At 45.7% G+C, this 23,929-nt stretch overlaps 1 protein-coding gene across 1 annotated transcript in view; it reads right to left on the bottom strand.

Moving 5' to 3' along the window:
* The window catches only part of ITGA9 (integrin subunit alpha 9), a gene marked incomplete at its 5' end in the record, with an annotated part of 338,540 nt that overhangs the window by 25,787 nt on the left and 288,824 nt on the right, over positions 1–23,929 (bottom strand). The window contains 3 exons of the mRNA XM_024756339.1: positions 6,878–6,979; positions 10,638–10,757; positions 12,737–12,862. Coding sequence (XP_024612107.1) covers positions 6,878–6,979; positions 10,638–10,757; positions 12,737–12,862 — 348 coding nt within the window. The remainder of the gene's footprint in view (positions 1–6,877; positions 6,980–10,637; positions 10,758–12,736; positions 12,863–23,929) is intronic.

Genomic DNA, 23,929 nt, shown 5'->3' with positions numbered 1-23,929 from the left:
AGCCCAACCTTCCCCTGTCCACTTAGAAAATGTTTTCAATACTCGTTCAGGGGTCACTCTGTCCATGCAGCCAGCCTCTCCTAACCTCTTCAGCTCAGGCTTTCCCAGCACAAAACCACACTACTGTGCGTGTGTGTGTGTGTGTGTGTGTGCTTGAGCACGTGTGTCTGCACACGTGTGCAAATGCAGTGTTCACTCCTTGAGGCTATAATTTTTTTCTTGTTCATGTTTACCGGGGGGTCCAGTTCATGTCTAGTGAAAGAATTTGAGGGGCTGGACAGCAGCCTTGTCCTAAAATACAACCTTCGATAGCAGTGGTTTCCTTGGCTCCACAGAGCCTAGGGGTTTGGTGAGGGGATGCAGAGGCCCCCAAGGGAAAATGGAAATACAAGTTGGGGGAGTTCCAGGCATCCCACCTCTGACTCAACCAAAGCACATTTCAATTTAGAAAGGGGTTGTGTTGTTTAAAAAAATGATAATGATGACAGCTGGAAATCATTGGTTTAGAGTAAACTGATCATGACTCTTGAGGCTTTGAGGGAGGGAAAAGCTATTCTTTATTTGCTTCCTCCCATCCTTGGCCATCTCTTCATGCAATGGGAGCCACTACTAACTGACTGCTCATGCGTAGGCACCAGGCAAGGGGCTTTGCACCAAGATGTGATCTGATTCCTCCCAACCCTTGAGGACAGATACTCCCCACATGTGACTGGCACAAACTGCTAGACCTCTACTGATATAAAGCTACCTGTCGACTTCTATCTCCTCGGCCACCATCATCTCTAGCCAAGTGATGGTCACAACCTTCTTGCAGCCCCCTACTACAATCCACTGTCCACACAGTAGCCTATGATTGTTAAAAAATATATATTGAATCATGCCATTCCCCACTCAAAACAGAAGCTTGCAACGGCTTCCTTTGTAACTGCTCCCTGGTGTTATATGGTATGACGCTGCCTGTGTCTCTCATCATGGACGTCTTCACGTGTCTCCCATCATGGACGTCTTCACGTGTCTCCCATCATGGACGTCTTCACGTGTCTCCCATCATGGATGGCTTCACCACTCACCAGGTTGCTGCCACACTGGTGTTTCAGCCTTGAACACGCTAAGCTATTTGGCTCTTCATATGGCTCTCCCTCCTCACTGGGACACTCTTCCCTGCGCTTGGCAAGCTAATTCCTCCTCACTCTCTAGATCTCAGCTTCCTTGGAGAAACATTCCTTTAGATTCCCCTCAATCTAGAGCAGGTTACTCCCATGGAACTCACCTTGATTTGAAATAAAACCCTTGTTTCCTTCCTTGTTTACTCTCTGTCACCCTCTCAGTCAGCTCTGGGAGGGCAGGGGCCATGGCTACTTTGCTCCCCATTGCACCCACAGTGTCTCTATGTTGCCTGGCCCGTAGCAAGCCCCCAATAAGTATTCATTGAATGAAACTGTGAATAGTGACCATCAGCAAACCACACTGGGATTTTTCTCAGTTCCTTATGGTTAGAGCTTAATTCTCACACTGGGGGTAGTGGGTGAGGGGAGAGGACCGCCTACCATCTTTTGACGATGACAGGGAATGGGGGGGTGATGACTTTCCAATGACCCTCTTCTTCATCGTACCTCTCAGTGTAAGAAGGGGGAAAACTCTCTTGCCGGGTATAATGTAATTTTTCACATAAATGGTAAAGTACAAGTCACAGTCTATTCGGCGACAGAAAATTGTCAAGTTTGCTTCAAGATGCATTAAACAACAAAAGAACTATAGGTGGCACCTTTCGAAGTAATCTCATTTACCACCTTAGATGATGCCCTCTAGATTGGGGGGCAGTGACAGGGAGCAAAACAGAGGGGAAACCTCCAGGAAGTAGAAAGCAGGTTTCCCATGTTACAGATGAGGAAACGGAGGCTCACAGAGCTTACCTGATACCCAAGATCACACCACTGGGATGTGAAGGAGATGGGATATGAAGCCAGGCTTTTCTAATTCCAAAGGGGGAAATGCAGTGCTCCCTGTTCACAGAGGACAAGGCCAAACTAGAAGTATTGACTTCCCGGAAGGGCCAAGACTGGGAACTGAGCTTGAATGGCTTCAGAGAAAATGAAGCTGGAACGTGCTGTCCTGATCGATTCGTGCGTGAGGGGGAGGTTTGTTCAGAAGTGAAAGTGTGGCTGCAGGTTAGAGGCTTTGTTCTGGAGTCTGACTGAGACTGAGCAGGGAAAGCCCCCACTGGGGTGAGGAGAGCCAGGTCCAGTCTGAAGGGGCTGGCTGGGCTCCAAGGGTACCTGGGCAGTTTTAACAGACAGACTTTAAAACAAGTCAGTCCTTTCCAGAGTGGACACTTGCACTTGTCGGGGCCCTTTCATCCAAGGCCCAGTGCCCTTCCGTGTGACTGAGTGGCTGCAGGGCAGGGAAAGGAGCACCAGGCTGGGGAGTTAAGAGCTCCAGACACTATTCTTGGCTCAGTGATGTGAGATCCAGGGCAAGTCACCTATTCTCCCTGAGCACCAGAGGCCCTGTGTTCACTAGAGGAAGAGGCTTTGTGGTTCTAATCCAGGCAGGGCACAGCAGAATCTCAGGGGACTTGTTAAAGTTATGACCCGTGCATCTCCCCACCTGCAGGGTAAGGGACGGCAAAGGAGGACTGTGGGAGGGAGGTGACTGCCTCTTTGGACATATGATTCCCGGGGCAGAAGGTGAAGGCCCCAGACATTTGCCCTGTCAGCAAATGTCAGCAAGGAAGTAGCTCATTCCAGCATATTCATTCTTAAAACAAAACAAAGCCCAAAGCACAAACACTGCTAAACCACCTGTGGACAAAGACTTTCATGTTCTCTCATTAATGGAGCTGACAAAGTGGTCTAAATGACTGAACAAAGACTGGCTCAGATGGGAGCTCTAAGATGCACCAGGGGTTGGCTGGCCCCATGCTGTCTTCGGTATTAGAAAAGCACATGGGAGGGGGTATTTGTCACTTTTTAGCATCCTTCCAGTGCTGGGGAGTCTTCCTCTAGGTGAGTCTTGGAGTGAGGGTGAGGCTCTACTATAATAGCCAAAAATGCCAGCCACCTGCTCTCTGTGGGGTGCCTGGTACCCCACGGACAGGGGTCTAACCTCAGCCAGTGAGAGGTTCCTGCCTGACTCCAGAGCAAGAGGCTGAGAGAAGCCAGGGAAGCAGTGTCCAGAGTACCACGCCAGGCTCTTCCTGGGGCCTGACCCAGCCTGTGGTCCTGGCGCCACAGGTTTGTCATATCCCCAGCCTTCCTGGCAATTCTGAGAGCTACCCAACATCCTTCTAATCCATTCTGATTCCGCTAAAATGAGACGGAGTCAGTCTCTCCTGCTGGTACCTAGAATCTCAGCCTGGTGCCCACTCCACATGGCAATGACTTACTTATCCATCTGTGGATTTCCATGTTCATAATGTATTCCACTATTTCAAACTATCAAGAAAATAGATTTGCTCTGTAACTCACAAGCTTCTCACGCAGTCTGAGAAGGGAGTTTGGGGTGGTGGCTCTCAGGAGCAGAGCTGGTGTGCTGGAGATTCTTAGTTTGCCCCCGGGGAGTTTCTAGCCTCAGCTATTGGCAGCACTGCCGGAAAGGCCGGAAGGGTTGGGTTGGACAGGATGGGAGTTCAGCGTGTTCTCAGCACAATCAGCACTGAAGGCGGTGACTCAGATCTCATCCACAGTTCTCAGGTTTGGGTCTGTACAAAGCCAGGTAAGCTGGTGTGGTTGGCCTTGGACACGTGCTAATACCCCACCTGGGAAGGGCACCTCAAATCTATTATTAGTAAACAAGGAAAATGCCTCAAATATCTAGTACATATTTCTTCTAGGTATTCAACCGTATGCCCTGTAAAGCACTCCCCGTACCATGGCATAAAAATAAAAGACACAAAGAGTCCCAAGAAAATTATTTGATTTGCCTGTCAGTTGAATTATCACCATGTGCACTTTATGTGGTTAAAAACTAGATTGTTTTCCTCTTCTCACCCACACCCTGCTCGTTACCAGCAGCAAGTACACTTCCTGTTCATTCCAAGGCCATACAAATGTGGCGTCTGATCTAAAATCCTGCGATATTTTGCCTGATTTAAATTTGGTGGCTAGCCTCTATGGAAATTTCCCTTCCGATGAACAACTAACAGAGCACCAGGCATTCAGAAGAAACGTGTAGGGTGGAACGTGTTTGTTCTAAAAAGGCAAACCTTCCTACTCAGAAAATATTTTTTTTTTTCTGCCAGGAAAGTTGAGAACAGATTGTAGTACTTCATCTTGGCTCACGGATTGAAAGGCAAAGTTATGGAAAGGAGGGAGGTGGGGGCATTGTGGGATTCCGACGGGTACCCATTTTTCTTAGAGTACCGGAAAAAAACTAGTTGAAAATGAGAGCTTCTTCCAAAGAACTCTTGATAATGATAATATTACCATAGTGCTCAAAATGGAACAGTAACTAATGGAAGTGGTATTTTGGGGGCGTACAGATGACTCAGAATCCAACGATGGGGTGTTATAGGCAATGTTTTCCTGGATCCCACAGCTCCGTGTTCTAATCAAAGGCAATGCACCCATGATATTTTTTTCATTCACCCAAGGGATTCCACCTGTAGGAAACCTGTTAATTACTTCCGTTAACTCTTAATTGGGAACACAATGGTCTACCAGAACATTCCAAACCTCTCATGTTGGGCATGTATCTCATCCTATGAAACTTTTTAACCAGAGCTGTGACAATGAGCAGTGAATCTCCATTCTTCTTCAATCCCCAGGTAAGTCTGAATTAGCAGTTAAATGGCCAAAAGGCAAGGAGGAAAAGGCAAAGGCCATCTCCAAATATTTGATCTTCCATAAACACTGACCCTAGGAGTGAAGGACTCCAGCACCATTCCATTTCATCCCATTCAGTTTCTGTTATTAAAATGACTATGTGGACAATTTCCTGATGTGAGTAGAGGAGTTAAGGTCTGCATCTGACAGTCCTTCCCTGCATCAGGCATGCAATACCCACGGCCTGGGGCAGCTTTAACATCCTCACAGATTCTTATTCATTCTGTACCAGCTGTTGCTTTTGTTTCTTGCTCAGGACTGAGAGTTCATGGAGCTCCTGGGCATTTCTTTAAATTTTATTTATTTTTTTGCGGTACGCGGGCCTCTCACTGTTGTGGCCTCTCCCATTGCGGAGCACAGGCTCCGGACGCGCAGGCTCTGTGGCCATAGCTCACCGGCCTAGCCGCTCCGCGGCATGTGGGATCTTCCTGGACCGGGGCACGAACCCATGTCCCCTGCATCGACAGGCGGACTCTCAACCACTGTGCCACGAGGGAAGCCCCATTTCTTTATTTTTTAAAAGTTTTAATTTTATTTATTTTTGGCTGCGTTGCATCTCCGTTGCTGTGCACGGGCTTTCTCTAGTTGCAGAGAGCAGGGGCTACTCTTCGTTGCGTTGCGCGGGCTTCTCCTTGCGGTGGCTGCTCCTGCTACAGAGCATGGGCTCTAGGCACATCGGCTTCAGTAGTTGTGGCTCGCAGGCTCTAGAGCGCAGGCTCAGTAGTTGTGGTGCACGGGCTGAGTTGCTCCGCGGCATGTGGGATCTTCCCGGGCCAGGGCTCGAACCCGTGTCCCCATTGGCAGGCAGATTCTTATTCACTGCACCACCAGGGAAGTCCCCGGGCATTTATTTTCTATATGAACCCTTCCTAACCAGGGTCTTATAAGAGTGGGCTTTGCTCTGATCCTCATCCTAACATTTAGATATGTGGTGTCTCCATTGTTATTGGAAAATAAGTTAACCATTTTTTCTTTGTAAGTAATTAATCTTTGTGAATTTTTCGCTTTTGTAAATTTGTCACAGCAATATTCACTCTTCCAAGAGAGGGTAAAGTCTCCCTTGAGAGAAGTAAGTTCCAGGAAAGGAGATGCAAAAAGCTAGCATCATTGCATAACTCATTGGCCAAACCTGTTCACAGGCTGCTGTCTCCCCATGTGCCTAGGACCTCAGTGTGGGTGTCAGAGAATGAGCCTCCCCCCTGCCTCCTGCCCCTGAAAAATAATAAAAGGCAGCCAATTTCCAAGAGTGCCCCTTTCCCTCCAGCTTCTCCCACACCCCACATCCGAGCTCCCGGTTGCCACATATTCCATCTTGAGGCTGCTTACCGACTGCACTTTATAGAACAGGGGTTCCCAACCCCCGGGCCACAGACCAGTACCGGCCTGTTAGGAACTGGGCCGCACAGCAGGAGGTGAGTGGCAGGCGAGAGACAGCAAAGCTTCATCTGCGGTTCCCCACTGCTGGCATTACCACCTGAACCATCCCCCCACACCCCATGGAAAAACTGTCTTCCACAAAACCAGTCCCTGGTGCCAGAAAGGTTGCGGACCGTTGTGATAGAGGATACGGGGTTAGGTAGGGAATGAAAGAGGAGTTTCTAGGACTTGGCAACTAGGATGTGACCCCTTCAGGTTACTCAAACAACTTGTTTTAGAAACACCCAGCGTTTAACCATGGAGCAATGTGACTGGGAAGGCAGATGAGGTTTCAGGGAAAGGTCTGAGAAAAATAAAAATAGTCTTGGCTCCAGAATGGAAATGCAAGCCCTGTCAAGGGTACTTCCAGAAGATTTTTCCTTTGGCTGGTCATAGCCGGGAGCTTTCACATAACAACAGCATCCCAGAGAACATGGCTATCACAACAAGAGCAGACCGCAGAAGTTCTCCATGGGGGCCTGGAAGCCAAGGCAGGCAAGGTCTTGGGTCTACCACAAAGCTGACATCTTGGCTTAGAGACTGCCTTTACCCTCAAATGCCAACACCAAGTCTCCCAAGTCACCCAGATTCCCTCACCCTTGGAGGAGGGCTGTGTGTGTGTGGGGTGACCAACTCACCGTCATCTCCTCTGAGTTCCCACTGGCTACCTCCACCACCCTCAGGGCAGGGTCCACCTTCACCTTGGCACGGGTCATGAACTGGATGACGGATGAACTGTCCTGAGGAAGAAACAACACAACTCACTGTAAGACTTTTCAATCACAATGGCTGGGCCCCAAGGTCCCAGGCAGAACTGAAATTCAAAGATTCCATGTGAACCAGACAAAAATTTCTATCACTGAATGAGACAAGAGATTTCCAGTCTCTCTCTTGAGGATTCTTTCATATCATAGTGGACGCTGAAAAGCTCTGGAGTTTTGCTGAGTCATCAACACATGCAGGCTTGTGTGCTGCGGTTTCCAAGTGGCAGGAGCCAGATATTTGGATCTTGGTATTGACATATTCCCAAAGAGCAGAGAATAAATAAAGCTGTTAATTGTGTACAACAAATCGAGGACTGGCGTTCCATAGAAGGTATCTGATTTACATTTCTCAAGCATCTTCCTGCCTTGACCACAACCCTCAAACTCTCCACATGAGTTCCTTTTAACTTTTTCTTTGCTCTTAAATGAAGCTGGTTCGGGGGGTCAAAGCCATTTAAGCTTTGAAGAGGGTACCTGATGGAGAGATGAGAGGGGGGAAGCATCTAGCTTATACAGTAAGTCCCCCCACGTGTGAACGAGTTCCGTACCGAGAGTGCGTTCGTAAGTCTAACAAAGTTAGCCTAGGTACCCACCTAACACAATCGGCTATATAAATAGTACAGTACTGTAATAGGTTTATAATACTTTTCACAAAAATATTACATGAAAAACAAACACAGAAAATAAAGAAAACATTTTAATCTTACAGTCCAGTACCTTGGAAAGTACAGTAGTACAGTACAACAGCTGGCACACAGGGGCTGGCGTCGAGTGAACAGGCAGGAAGAGTTACTGACTGGAGGAGGGAGAGGAGGTGGGAGATGGTAGAGCTGAAGGATAGTCAGCAATAGGAGACGGAGGGCAAGCTGCAATTTCACTCACGCCTGATGCTGATGGAACGCACGTTTACGTCTTTGAAAGTTCACAACTTGAGGAAGGTTTGTATGTAGGGAACTTACTGTAATTAGGTGATGGCCCGATGAGAAAGGGGATGGGGGGAGGGAGGGTGGCCCAGGAAAGACTCAGGAAGAGCCCATCAGCCATTGCAGGCAGAAGCCTTGGTGTGGGCTCAAAGCCACCAATCCAGATAATGAGAGAATGGCTCCAAGGCAGTGATGGAAGAGTCTGGAAGAAGAGAGGGGCTGGCAAGCTTGTCACTCAAAAAAAACTGCTTCAGTGAGTTCATATTAAGCAGTAAATAATTTTGTATGCAGCAATCTTTTACCAGTTTAACAGTTCTGTAGATTTGTGGTTTCATGGGTCAGGATATACTGTCTTTTCAATCTTAGATCATCATCATCATCATCATCATCTCGGACATTGCTAATGACAATAATAATAACGATGATGATGACGGTGATAACTGTCAAAGTTAAAGGCCGAGCAGATGAGGAGCCTGGCACGGAACAGGTGCCTTGTGGTTGTAAAAAACAAATACTTTGGAAGAAACTGGAATCCTCTGATGATTAAAAAAAATCAGATCCTACATTTCAAATGAAAACTTGTTAAGGTCAAAACAATAAAACCTCAAATTCCCTGGTCTGTGGCCAGACCTTCAGGTCAAAGGAAAACTAACAGAAGTGGTGGCCCAGGGAACCACAAGGCTGGTTCTGCTCCACATCCTTAGGGAGGCGTGGCTGGCCTCGGGGGCCCGACAGAGGCTTTCCTCTACACCTGGGATTTCTGCTGGTTTCTGCTGAAAGGGAACCAGTAGGGAGATCGGTTCTCCAACATCCACATACAACACCCCATGGCTTCCTGCTGTCTTGGGATGCAGACTAGGCTGGATGGCCCACGGGGACAGCAGTCACTGGGACATGTTCCTTGGCAAAGGGTCACCATTGATCACTGAGAGAGAAAGAGAAAGCTGCACAAGACCAGGCCAGAGCTGGGGACAAGGAAGGCTTGAGGCTTTGCGGGTAAATTTGTACTAATGACTAATTTATAAGTGCAAGCAGCAGCCAACTGGGTTGAGGCTGAAAGAGAAATCAGAGTGGCTTCCTGCCATCAGTGCCGTATCAGGGTTCTGTCAACAGTGGCAGGTGTGGCATAGGGAATAAAACTGTCACCAGGGCCGTTTATCAAGAAGGTGAACAGGATGGGTAAGCATACAGAATCATAATCCCTCAACCTGTCCTGGGGACCCAGGACAGTAAGGCACTTCCTGTGATATGACATTCTGGAATCATAGGGTGACCAGGGGTGCTCTAGTTCATGCCTGGTCCTCTCCCAACACTATCCTTTTTAAAGGGAGAGGTACAACAGGGAAGCAGTGCTGTGTGCACCCAACTTGCCCCAAACCAGTTTCCCTCTAAAGAATCCAGGGAAAGCAGAACTGTTCACAGCTCTCCACCAGCCGGAGTCGGAGAGTGGGTAAAACATCCTGTATCCCCCTGTGCCTGTGACTTATCAGGCCAACATGTTACTGCCATGCCTAATTTAAAAAATAACACTGGAATGACTTTTCTAAGGATCTTCATTTATACACTGACAGTTTTATACAGACTAACACATTTAGTTTTTCCAAAGGAAAATAAAGAGAATCTCTGTGGCTAACATGCCTATTTTGTTTTAGCTTCACATGTGATTATTTTAGAAGCATCTTGTTGGATGTAGCCTTTCATACTCAGCAGCGTTTATGTTAAAATAAATCATAGTGAATGTGTATGATTTTCTTAAGGGCCACCAATTCATGGACTGAGGTATTTTTTATGAGCCACTTTTATAAACTTATAATAGCAAAGTGATCTGAGATTCGCTGCTCAGTGCTCTGTAATGGTCTATGTGGGAATGGAATCTAAAAAGGAGTGGATATATGTGTATGTATAGCTGGTTCACTTTGCTGTGCACCTGAAGCTAGCACAACATTGTAAATCAACTATACTCCAATAAAAGTAAAAAAAAAAAAAACCCTAAAAAAACAAAAGTTATCTGAGATTCAAAAGTTGGAATTCTGAAAAACAAGGTGCCATCTAAACAAGGGGTTGGCAAACTATGACTCATGGGTCAAATCCGGCCCTTTGCTGGGTTTTGTAAATAAAGTTTTATTAGAACACAGCCACACCCATTCAGTTGAGTATGGTCTATGGCTGCTTTCACAATACAATGGCAGAGTTGAGCAGTGGCAAGACACTGTATAGCCCATAAAGCCTAAAATATTTACTACTGGCCCTTTAAGGAAAACCCCTGATCTAAAACATGGTCCCCAGAACAGCAGTATTGGCATCACCTGGAAGCTCCTCAGAAATGCAGACCCTCAGACTCCCCTCTGAGGAATCTGTGGTTTAACAAGGTTTCCAGGTGATTCTGAAGCAAGCTAAAGTCTGAGAAACTCAACTGTGCAAACAAAACACCTAGGGAGCTTGTTAAAACAGAGATGCTGATTCCCAAAGGCTGGGTAGAGTCCAAGATTCTGCAGTTCTAAGGAGCTCCCAGGTGATGCTGATACTGCTGGTCCTCCAAGCAGACTCTGAATAACAAGGGTCTGGTATGTTTCCCTGGCATCATCTGCAGCAGAATCACCAATGGTGCTATCCAGGGCAGTTTTTTAAAGGGGGCAGGCAGAGTTTGTTCTGAGGAAACCAATTCAAATGCTTTTAAATGAACCCCAATAGTGCAGCTTCCCAGGGCTTACCTTCTTCAGTATTTCTGTGTTCAGCAGCATGTAAATGTCTATAGTACGACTTTCTTCTTTAGCCAGCGCACTAAGATTACAGTGCATTGTTAGGCAAGAAATTCCTGGCTTTTCGCAGTCCTGAGAAGAACAGAGAATGATCAAACCGTATTAAGAACAAAGACAAGAGCACAGCATTTATAGCACAGAGGGCTCTGTGAGCTTCTATTCTGCGGACCAAGGCCATTCCAGGTAGAGGAAATCCATCGGAAGATGCAATCATTCCTTCTTGCCACCAGAGGGCAATCAAGGGACTTCCTTCCTGGCAGGCACCAGAACATGCCTTCAAGTCTAAGCTCACTGGTGCACCCTACCAAAGAACTGGATTTGCAAGGAGAAAGAAGGGTTTTTTTGGTGTTGTTTTTAAAGAAACACATTTACATATTTTGGGAGCATTCCTCTTATGAGTTTTGAACAGAAGGTGCATGTCCTAGATCATGTGATTTCTGCCTGTGAAGTGACAAATACACTTTCATGCCCAGTTTTTAGGTTGGGCAAATTAAAGGACTACAAAGTCACATGACTCAAGAAACCACAGGAGTAAAGAAACACACGTTTAACCAAGAAAACACACGAATTACAGCTAGAAACCTAAATTCCAAATTTAAGTTACAAAGGAGGAATTCTTTTGTATTGTAGGATCCAAAATGTGCAAACATACCTTCACGATGTTTCACATGTGGGGTAAAAATTTCAGCTAGATACAGAGTTGCATCCGTCAAACAACTAGATATCAGTATATCTAACAATTCTAAGAGCTTCAAAAAAAATAGCTGATCGGGCTTCCCTGGGGGCGCAGTGGTTGAGAGTCCGCCTGCCGATGCAGGGGACACGGGTTCGTGCCCTGGTGCGGGAAGATCCCACATGCCGCAGAGCGGCTAGGCCCGTGAGCCATGGCCGCTGAGCCTGCGCGTCCAGAGCCCGTGCTCTGCAATGGGAGAGGCCACAGCAGTGAGAGGCCCGCGTACCGCAAAAAAAAAAAGCTGATCGTCAGCATTATGTAAGTAAAAATATTCCAACCTTCCAAATGGCAAACAGTCCTACTACTTCCACTGGAAAAAAAATTGAGGAAGGAAATGTCAGTGAGACGTGCCATAGCCGAAATAAGGAGCTGAAGAGATGTAACGAAAGACATGGAGACAGGAGGTTGTGGAAAAGCATCTGATTCCATCTTTAATACCTTCACTTTTAAAAAAGTTGAGGTATAACCTACATACACTAAAGAGAATAGATCTTAAGGATCCATCTTGATATATTTTTACATACGTTTATAACAGATCAAGATATAGAACATTTCTTGCACCTAAGCAGGTTCCCTCATGCCCATGACTGTCAATATTCCTCCCAAATTAACTGCTACCCTGACCTCCACTGTCATGGATAGCTTTGCTATTTCTGAACTTCACGTAAGTCAAATATTACAACATGTGTCCTTTTGTCTCTGGCTCCTTTCACTTAATATTATATCTGTGAGATTTACTTATGTTGCTGGTGTAGCAGTTTTTATTGCTCATAATACACCAGTGTATGGGCACACTGCAATTGCTTATACATTCTCCTGGTGATGGACATTTGGACTGTTCCCAGTTTCTGGCTATTATAAGATTGCTGTGAACATTCTTGTCCATGTCTTTGGGGGGATACAAGTACCCATTTCCCTTGGGGATATACCTGGGAGTGGAACTGCTGGGTCATAGGGTACAGATATGTTTAGTTTTAGTATATACTGCCCAATAGTGGTATACAAAGTGGTTGTATGAGAACCATCACTCTTGATTAGACTCATACTAGTGGGAGAAATGTTTAACTTTGTGCTTGGTGGGTTGCAAAGGTTTTCCCTTTGCCAGCCAATGGAATTAGAAATGTAAATTTAACACTTTGATAGAAACCTCAGGCCGAAAAACAGGAGTTGACTACAGTCCTTGTGACTTCCTAAGCCAATTGATTAAAACCAGATTTGGGAAATAATAAATGCCAAATAGAAGACTGGCTTCTCATCTCAGACTTGCCTTCCTAATGAGGACCACCCATGTTAACCCAAGCAGTAAGCAAATTCTTACCAAGACTTTTCTTCCCGACTTTGTGAAAAAAGCAAATATTGTATGGAAGATATTTTCTGGTTCTTGAGGGATGATACAGGGGGTTGGGTTTTTCTGGAAAGAACAGTTTCCCTTCTCCTGGCCCACCTGAAAATGAAAAGAAACCTGTCAGAGTGGTCCATCCCAAGAAAGGATCATGAGCCTGGAATCCCTTATTGTAGAGGAGGTTGCGGTAGAGCCCAAAGTCAACCGTTCCCCCTGGTCCATTCTCCAGGGGACAATAATGGCTGAAAAGCTGAAAGGCAGAAGTAGTAGCATCAACAAGGCCAAATAATAAAAAACGTGGATGCTAAGTTGTTAAATAATTGAGATGGCACACAACATGCAAGTGAGTTGTGACCAAGGAAGAGTGGACAAAATAAACTTTAAAAACATCCTTACAGCAACTCTCTGAAATGAGCATTCATGTTCTTAGTCTGGAGAAAGAAAATGAGGCTCAGGTTAAATTACTTGCTAACAATCACACAGACCAGAACTCAGGTTTTAAACCGAGATCTTCTGAGTTCCAGCCTTTAGGCATGGCCCACTGTCAGAGGTTTTCAAACTGTGTTCCACGGAACCTCTAGGTGCTGTGGAACCCCTCAGTGGATTCCCTAGAGAGGAGAAGGGGCACCAAGCAGGACTGCTCTGGGTTCCCATCTCTGTTCCAACCAGAGCATCAACCACACATAATGTCATTTAAAACCAGGATTCTGCTACCAAAAAAAAAAAAAAAATGTGGCATCCACTGCATTGAGCCGTACAGGAGCTTATATGCCCTGGGAACCCTTGCTGAGTTACCTGATTTTGCTTCTGACAGCTTTGGAAAGTCCAGTGGAAAAACAATGCTGAGCAACAGCAACATTAAAAAAAGATCAAAACAACAGTACATAGTCTTCCATGTTGGTTTCTTTAAGAACAATACTATTTTTGATGCCTAAACTGGGGAAATGTTGAAAAAAACAAAGCCTTCTTTATATATCATCATATCACACTGTGTGTAGTTGAAGCTTTGACATGACTTAAGGTCAAGTTGCAAAATTCGTTAGTAATTCATAATTTAGGATTGTGTTTACAATCTGATTTCTAACCAGAATCATCTACTTAAACGACACTCTCCTATCTTTAATGCCTTTGAGTAAAATATAGTGTGTTTACACTGATTCAAGAATGTTTCAGCTTCTCATTCATGGTAGGGAGCAAGGTCTAGTTTGAAGTTTTTACATGGAAACTTCTAACTTAAGCTAACAATGCTAATCTTTGAACAATGAACTTTAAAACAAGACCTCCAAATTTAATCTCTATTTTATCTTTGGTCTGAACACATATGCCAGGATTTACTATATATGCTTGAAGATAAATAAGATGAAGGTTTATTTCCTCAAATTAACTCTTAGAAAATAGAGTGTTGCCTTTAAAAGTCTCTCATAGTTTGGGGACTTACTGTTCTTTAAAATGCACTGCATTTTGTTTGTTTTTGGCTGCGCCTCTCAGCTTGTGGGGACCAGGGATTGAACCCGGGGCCACGGCAGTGAAAGCGCCAAGTCCTAACCACTGGACCACCAGGGAACTCAAGGGACTTACTGTTCTTTAAAACAGTAAGTAATCTGGTACTCTCTCAATTGCTTTATTCGAACCACAAAATCTGGGAGGACACACCACTGTGTGTCCTCCCACAATGGTCTCAATCAGTGTTGGTTTTGGATGCTTTTCGAGGTCACTAGAAGAATTAATGGGAAGGAGGCAATGAGATTTAACATAGATGTGGTGATTATTCCTGGGGTGCAACTGTAAGTTGTGATAAATATTTTAAAGCTCATTTTTGGAAAGCAAAACATTAGTTGATTATGTCGTGAGAATCAAGAACAATCACTTCTAAGACAGATGAGAAAAACAACTGCTGTAATGTTATACAAATGGGTATTTGTGTCTTACAATAAAATTTCAGCATCAAACATGGATTCAAAATGTTCCGCATTTCAAATAAATTAGATGAATTGAAGATGAAGCTTTGGAATACTGTCAACTAAAAAAGTGGCTTTAATAATGCTATCCATTGATCTCAAAAGATGCACATCTGCATAAAATCATTTTGTGAAATGTGTGAATAAAAACAGTAATATAAATTAATGTAGTATTCTTTTATAATTTTAAGTGTGCGACTACATGATTAGGTTAAGTATTACAAGTAGGTATTTACTTTTCTAATTTTTTTTAAAATTGAGGTTAAAATTTACATTCCCTAAAAATGCCCAGATCTTAAGGGTATAATCTGATGAACTTTGACAAATGAAATCACCCACATAACCACCACCCCAGTGAAGGGACAGAGCACGTCCATCCCTCCAGGAAGTTTCCCCTGGCCCTTTTCCAGTCAATTCCCATCCCCAGCCCAAAAGCAATCACAGTTCTGATTCCTGTCAAGTTGGCCAAAAATCTGTTAAATTTACCTCTTTAGAAAAGTGGTGGATTGTGTTCTTTGGGGGTTGCCCTCTATTTGGGCATATATGGCACCTCGCAGATAGAAAACATTTTGTTCATTGAACACTTGAGAACTTGAATGTGTGTGCTCATGTTAATTCCAATCATATTTCACTCAGAAGCATGTGGGTCTCCACTTTTCCTGTTTGTCTTCTGGAGTGGACATTTGCTGAAAAGCCGCTGGAGAAATAGTCCTTTTGCAGCCCTGTGGGATTCATGTTCTTCTGTGGAGATGACCAGGCCTGGACCCCCAAACACATTTGGTCTGGGCTGAGAGAGATGGGACTCTGAGTCTTGCAGGATGCATCCGTTCCTAATTAAAATCAGATATGGGGCAGAGCTCCTCCTGGCTCTGCAGTGGGCGATTTGGGTTTCCAAGCAGGGAGGGGAAGTGTAGGAGCAGAGTCCCAACCCAGCCAGGTTCACTGTCATGCCCACAGCACACCAGCACCTTGGGGGAGGGTGCTGGGAACCACAGGGTGAGGTGGGAGGAGCAACCGGTGCCAACACGTGGGGCACAGACACAGCTTGGAGCTCCATCTTCCTCTTTTCCCCTAGAGTCTTAGGGGCCTGTGAACAGAGTGATGACAGGGACGTGATGTGATCTGATGTGACATCTGATCTGCCTCAGGGGAATCTGGAGGAGGGAAGTGGAGGCTGAGTCTGTGGTGAATGAAAGTCTCGGCCAGTCGTGCTCCCGACTGTGGTTACATGGGAATCACTTCAATCAGGGAAAACAACGTTTTTCCGGGAGGTTCAGGGTGGTCCTCTCTCAAAGGAGGCCGAAGGTTGCTCCGTGCTGCATGGGTCTGGTTCAGACCAGTTAATCTGGTTGTAGACGCCCCGTCAGCTAAAATGAGCAACTTGGTCCCTGACCAGGGTCATGAGGACAAGGGATTGTTCTGTGTGCATGGATAGAACGTGTGTGATGGACAAAACGGTACCCGACACTTGTGCAGCCCTTACTGCGCACCCCTGTGAGGCGAGTGCTATTACTGTCAGCATTTTACAGATGGGGAAGCTGAGAGGCAGGGGGGCCAGGTCTCCCAGGGGGCAGGCAGCAGAGTTGGGCTGGAGCGCAGGTCATCCAGCTCCAGAAACCTGTTTGCAACCACTTCCCTGCCTCTTAGGTCCAGAGGCTGAGGATGGGGGTGGGGGTGGGGGTGGAGGGAAACCATCCCTTCCTGTTCTTACCCCAGTCAAAGGGAAGGAACCATGAGCCTACAAGCCCAGGAATCCCAAAGTCCTCCACCCTGACCCACTTCTGCTCCATGGGAGATAAAGTGCCTGCTGGCTGGGAGGCCAGGCCACTCCATGCTGTCTCAGGCTGGAAGGGAGACAGAGCATCCTGGAATGTTGTTTCTGGAAGGCAGCTCCAAGATCATATGGTCCCATGGCCTCGGCTGACAGTAAGGAGCCAGAGGCCCCGAGTTCCGTGGCTCGTCCAAGGTCACATGATTGGTTGGTGGCAGCAAGCAGCACCCAGCGAAGGAATCCTGGGGCACAGATGGCCTTGATGGACTCGACGGTCCTGGGCTCCTAACAGCTGATGCAGTTCAGGTCTCTGGGGCCTCAGTTTCCCCACTTGTGAGATTAGGATGGTGGCCTACGTGATCACTATGGCTGTCCTCAGTTGCTAATTATGCCCCTTGAGGATTCTTCTGCATTTTCATTAGAGCGGGGGTCACCTAATCTCCTGCTACATAGATAAGCAATTACTGAGCACCCACCCCCCACAACTGGGTTCTAACCACCCTGTCCGGTGGTGAAATCATCAAGGAGATGCAAGGTTTTCTTCTTGCAGACAATCCAAGCACTATGGCACTCATATCCAACAGCTTCATTTCCGTGGCTGGCCAGGGACTCTGCGGCCACTGCCCCCTGCTCATCCCTGTCCACCCACTTCTCATCTATTTTCCAGACTCTCTGAGTCCAAATGCTTTCCATGACACGGCTGCTCATCTCCCAGGACCTCTGGGAGCTGGAATAGGCCGTATCTACTGGAATGTGAATAAAAGAACTTTACCAAACACACAAAAAAGGACAAGAGGATCCAGGACACAGTGTTAAGGCTGAATTTGGCAAAGGCAGCTATTGAGGGTTTGCTGTTGCCATTTGGCCTCCGCCTCTCCCCTCATCCTGACCCCAAAGAAAACATTGTGCAAGTTGAAACCAAGAACTGGTGGTGATTTGGGAAACTGTGGGGAGCCCAAGAGAATGTGGACATCACTTGGTGGCAGAGTCCGGGTGAGCCTGGGTCAGAGGAACCTTCATAGTCAGAAGTCTTCAAGGGCCCAGGCCTATCCGAGGATGAAGTGTCCTCAGTGCACTCCAGGTAGCCTGGCAAAGCCTCATTCATGAAATACTGGGTTTAAAGTATGAACTGGGGCTGATTCATGGGTAAAATACTGAAAAAGGGAATTAACTCTCTGGGTCGAATTTATCATTACCTGCCACCAGGTGGAAAAGGACCTCTAGAGCTTTTGCTGAAGACTCTCTAGGGTGTGGTGGTCTGATAAAGGGGTTGTAAGAAACGGCATTTCCTGTGGCCTCTACTGAGGGGCCACATGTTGTGGCCACGTGTTGTGGCCTCAAAAGAGGGGTCTGTACAAGGTACTTATTGCTGTTGGCTGACCTAGAGTGAGAGAGAGGACACAGGTCTCTCCCAGGTTCCCAGAACACAGCAGCCTTAAGAGAGTCCCTGTCCCTGGGCCTGAGGGACAGGAAAGTCCTCCAATGTGTTTTCTAAGTCTCTTGCTCCAAGTACATCACCCTGGAAACCAATTCCAGCTGCTTAAGGCCCCATCTCTAAGCAAATATAAATGGGAATAATACTAGCTAACACTGGGTGCTATTCTAAGAGCTATGGGATACACTGAATCCTTATAACACCCACTCACAGAGGGTACTATTATCAGTAAGTGACATATAATTTCTTATCTAAACGGGGATATTTTTGAGAATGAAGTCAGGGAGTCAACCAGACAGAATAGCAAGACAGAGACATAGATCAGGTATGAGCCAGGCACACTGGGACATCTGGTCTCCTGAAGTTTCACCCCCATTTTACAGATGAGAAAACCGAGGCCCAGAGAGGTTAAGGAACCTGTTATGTACCTGTCAGCTTTGACTGTGGAAGGAGTACCATCTCCAAAGTCTCCACCACGAAGCTCCCTATCCAGTCCCACCTTCCTTGCACCCAGGATGCACAGCCTCTGTTCCATCATCTCATGGTTTATCCTTTCACAGCCCTCAGAGCAGGGCTCCTATTGTGATTGTCAATCTTGTCTACAAATTTCTCTCTCAGCCAACAAGTCAGTCTCTGTCATGAACTGCATCCCTGACTCAGAGGAGGTGGCATTGCAGGTGAATTCTGGAGGAAGAGAGAACCTCTAGAGAGTAAAGGGAGCAGGGGAAGGGAATTCCAGGCAGAGGAGAACAGCATGTGCAAAGGCATGGAGGTGCAAACAGTAGGCTTGAGTCTAGAGAGCCTGGGAGTTCAATGTGGTCAAGCATTGGATGAATGTTGGGGAGTAGTGGCCAGAAATGAGGCAGGTGAGGTGAGCCTGGACACAGAGGAGGGCCTTGTAGGCAAATCACAGAGGTAGGAAGTTATCCAGAAGGTGGATTAACATGTCTCAAAATTAAGGAACCACTTTTCCTTAATTATTGGTATTATTGGTATATTTTTGGTGTTATTGGTATATTTGGTATATTTATTATTATTTTTGCTATTACTGGTATTTTTATTTATTTTTTGTGATATGCGGGCCTCTCACTGTTGTGGCCTCTCCCGTTGCGGAGGTCAGGCTCTGGACGCGCAGGCTCAGTGGCCATGGCTCACGGGCCCAGCCGCTCCGTGGCATGTGGGATCTTCCCGGACCGGGGCACGAACCCGTGTCCCCTGCATCGGCAGGCGGACTCTCAACCACTGCGCCACCAGGGAAGCCCTACTAGTATATTTTTAACAGGCTAAAGCATGGATGTCCCCTTTCTACCAGCATCAGCCTCATTCCTTAACCATATTCCAGCTGGCTGGGTTCTAGGGATGGGAAGGGTCACCAAAGTGTCCCCGGCTTGATGCTCCCTGGACATAGTACATAGGAAATAAAAGAGAAATGGAAGATTAACTTAACAGAGGAATAAACTCAGTGACAACAGTTCTGCCCAGGAGCCAATCCTTGCGTCTCCACCAATGTGGGTCTTGGGTAAAGTCTGGTCTAGAAACTATGTTTGTTGGAATGACCTGGATTAAAAGGGGGCATAGGTTCATTTTTTAATAACATGTGTTTCATGTTAACTCACATTTATCTGTTAATCGTTGACTTTCTGTTCTCTGTTACATCCCTGGGCCACTTTTCCATATCATGTGACACCGATCACAGCTGATGGCAACTGGGTAAACATGACCCGTCCCCTGACGGGTCCACCTGCTCCTCTGAATTCACACGCCCCTTGAGCTTAAAAAAACCCAGAGAATGTTTTGAATGCCTACTTTGCTAATTCAATTACCTACTGCCTACTCTTGGAACCACGGTATCTGAAGATAATAAGTCCCCTTTCTGCCACGGGAGGCTGAACGTTGACCACAGTGGCTTTGCCGATATTAATTTTAGGACTCCAATGTTTGAAATAAATATAGCCCTCATAAAAGGGTCAAGAAATGACACCAACTGGTTACTTAGGCCGATATAGGATGTTTACTACTAGAAAGAGAAATAAGAGCTACATATTTTCCATTCAGCAAAACGTAAACTGTGATAGTTTTTTTTACAATCTTAAAGAACCCTTTTTATTATTTTTTATGTTAAATCATATTGCTATGATTTTCTTGATATTGCCGAAAGAACAGTGAAAGATGACAACATTTTAATAATAAATCCTAAGAAAAATACTTTTATGTATCACCATTCATTTCAAGACTGTATAATGCAGACCCAGAATAACCTAGAAGGGTTAGGTGCTCAAAGTCTCCATTTATTCACTCTGATTTCTTCAACCGCAAAGACATTATAAAAACAGTGATAACCATCTTGGGTAGTTCCTTATAATGGATATGCCCAGCTCTATGTTACCTATGTATTTGAAAGGTTGAGGACACAATTTGTGCGTGTGCACATCATTTAAAGGTAGGAGTTGTCAAAGGCATCCTTTGGTAGACCTCTCTCAAGAGTTATGAATTCTTTTGCTTTGTGAAAAGGGTCCCCTTGCTTATCAGTTTGGCAAGTTCTGATTTTCTGATATTTACTTCTGTGTGTAGCTACAGACTTCAATTTGTTCCTACAAACTGACAAAAAGGAGAAGCATTTTGATGATCACAACAATACAAGGTAAGTTAATATGAGGTTCTAGCTTTGGACAGGCCCTCCTAGCCTCACTCCGCAAATAAAGAGCTGAATTCTGGTTTTGAACTGAAATGTGTAAATGAGAGCACAGAACAGCCGTCCATAAATAAGAGCCCATTGACAAACCTGCAGAGTTGGAAATGGAGCAGAAGGAGCAAGAAATGTAACAATGACCTAGTGCCTTTTAATTTCTAGAAAGGGAAAGACAGTAACTCAAAAAAGCCTGAAAAGACCGTAACTTCAACTCCAGATGTCCTCTCTCTTTCTAGCTGAAAAGTTATCTTCTAAATGAAAGACTTGCCTCCCCAACCCCCTTCCCCATCCCTTAAGGCCATCAGCACTGGGAAAAATTGCATTTGATCTGAAAGGTCAGTGTGTTACTGAGACCAAAACTGAAACAGGAAATAAAGGGGCAAAGCCTCAAAACCAACATTCCAGAGGAAAGAGAGAGCACGATCCATCGTACAATTTTGTCCTCTGTATGAATATGCTATTATTTCATAAAAGATATCACTTCTTATGATAAAAGGCAATGATTTTTTCCCACCAGCTCTAGGGTTTGGCTAAAATAATGGTGTTCCTCCCCATCCCCCACACCCTTTTCCTCTGGGTGTCACAGGCCAACATGCTGAAAAGTCAAGAGTGCAGGCCACCACCAGCCTGCCCTGTAAAACAGCATTCATTTACATTTTATCAGAGAAAGCCAAGTCTCCCCCACCCCACCCCGGCCCTGCCCCACGAGGCCCATTTCAAAGCACGGGGATGGCCTTTTACTGGAGTTTAAGTGATACAGATGGGATGTAGTTTCAGAGAAGCAGTGACACCAAAGAATTTCCAGATGTGGTCAGATTCTCTTTAGCAAAAAAGAGAGACATAAGAATGTTATCTGAGTACTTGATGTGCATGCCAAAAATACTTTCCTTCCACAGATAATGAAACATTTTGGAAGCAGAATGGTTTGTTGATTTGAATAATAAATGAGTCAGTAGCCCTGATGTGGGACATAACACAGTCCCTGGAATTGTACTGGCTTATTTAAGCTCCGGTCCTAACTCTTGGACCCATCTTATAGTGAAGAGTGAAGCTCATACCCATCTTACGTTAAAGGATAAAGCAACACACCTATGGAATCACTGAGTTATCTCTGCATTTATTAGATGCATCACTTTATTATTCCTCTTTTACCAAAAGGTAAGTAACAGTCATTTTCTGGACGCTATGTTTCAGGTATAAGCATCTGTCTAGCCTCTTACACTGGTTTTCTGAGGGGATACGCATCAGAGCAGTGAAAAGAGAAACCTAGATGTCACTCGTTGGATCTAAAGCTTTATTAAGACTTCGTGAGAGTCCTGAAACATGCTTTCGGTCATATGTTTAGGAAAAGTTAAGTGGAGTTAGCACCCTGACAGCTGGGGAGATAATGACTTCTCAGTATCTAACAAGGCTGAGAAAGTTCCTTTTGGTCAGAAGAGGCTTGGTGGGTCTATCAGAAAGGAGTTTTCCTGTTTTCGTGCTTCTGATACACACACAATTAGTCCTCGGCAGGTTCAATGAGAACCATGTGTTTCTGGGCAATGGCTGATGTGTTCTGTTTATCTTCAGTGAGATTTCCTGTTATCAACTTTGCTAACAACCCATCACCCCTGCAGTGACAGGGCTATGTTGCTCTTAACGAATGAAAAAAGTAAGAAGGAAAGTAAACTGCATAACCACCAACTTCTAAGGCCCATTTGTGTTGGGAGACCAGAGAACACAGGCGCCTCAGCATCATCACGTGCATGCTGCCACAAAGCGTTAATGCTTCTAGATGTCACAGCAGCCGTGCGCACGAGCCCCGCAACCCCTGATAGGTGGAGCCCTCAGCCAATGGGGAGCTGGTCTTACTGCCTTGATTCATTCGCTCTGTCCACAAGGGCTAAAGGGCAGTCTCTGAACCACACTGTGCACGCGCAGCCCAGGCTGGAGCTCATCCCCACCTTCCAGAGGGTGCAGGTCAGGTGTAAGCTTGCCCAGAAACACACACGCTTTCTCCCTCCAGCCAAACTAAAAAATTGACCCAAGAGCCCAGGAACGTAACTCTTGCTCCAGAATTCCATCAGCCATCTCCCCTAAGTGTTTGGCTTCTGTTGAGAAAAAAAAATTACAGCCAACCTAATTCTGACCCATCTCAGGACCTGATTATTCAACTCACATTCAGACATGTGCAGAAAGAAGGAAAAATTTAAAAAATGGTTTGAGGTCATCACTGAAATCAGCAGACTTTGTGTGTGTGTGTGTGTGTGTGTGTGTGTGTGTGTGTGTGTGTGTGTGAGAGAGAGAGAGAGAGAGAGAGAGAGAGAGGGAGAGAGAGAGAGAACGTTTTCGTAATATCTCTGATCAAAATTTGTGGAGTTTAAGTTTGCTCTTCAAAGCCTTCATTTCTAATAAGTGATTCAGCCCCTTATTTCAAAGTTTTACATTTTTACTTTTTCCCACATTGAAATTAAAGCAACCTCTGTTGTGGGTGAAGGGAAATTGTCAAAACATCTCTACTCAGGGACTGAAATTCAGTGTACATTTTCCGAGTTCCTGGAACGTATGAGGTGCTCATTAGAAGTGCAGCAGGGTGTGTAGGTGTCTAAGGACACACACCCTATCCTAACGCCCAGAGAAATATTTGTGATGGTGATACTAACAGAGTGGGAGTAGCCAATGCTTTCATTTATTTGAGCACATACTGCATATAGTGCATATGTGCATAGAGTCCGGGCACCAAACACTAGGGATGCACAGAAAACAAGGCAGCTGTGACCTTTACTTCCATGGTGTTTTTAGTCTTCTGGAAGGAGACAGACAATTAAAAACAGTAATTTCAGATAGTGCTGAGTGCTATGAAGAAAACAGCACACAGGGTAATGGGACAGAAAGTTGATAGGAGGTTTGCAACTTTAGCTAAGGTGGTCAGGGTAGACCTTCCTGGAAAGGTGAACTTTGGGCTCAGATCTGCATTATGAGAAGGAACCAGCCATGCAAATATTTGGGGGAAGAGTGTTCTCAGCAGAGGCAGGTGCAAAGGCCCTGAGGCAGGACGATCTGGGAAGGCATCTGGGAGGGCTTGAGGGAAGAAAGAATGTGTGAATTGGGTCTGGAGGAATGAGTGGGCTTTCCAGAGCCAGAGGGAAGGGAAGGGAGAAGCATTAGTAAGGTCAGGAGGCCCAGGGAAGTGCATGGTGGGTGGGTCAGCAGCCTTCGTGGTCCAGAGTGGCTGGAAGACAGGGTCAGGGGTGAGGTTAGGGGCAGAGGAGGTTGCAGAACATGGCCTGGAAAGGTGGGAGGATCATGCAGAGTTTTGGACCTCATGGTTTTGGCC

This window comes from Neophocaena asiaeorientalis, unplaced genomic scaffold (assembly GCF_003031525.2).
Source record: "Neophocaena asiaeorientalis asiaeorientalis breed wild unplaced genomic scaffold, Neophocaena_asiaeorientalis_V1.1 scaffold265, whole genome shotgun sequence".
Classification (NCBI taxonomy): Eukaryota; Metazoa; Chordata; class Mammalia; order Artiodactyla; family Phocoenidae; genus Neophocaena; species Neophocaena asiaeorientalis.
Note: the sequence above shows the minus strand (reverse complement) of the source record. Positions and strands in the feature narration are given on the sequence as shown.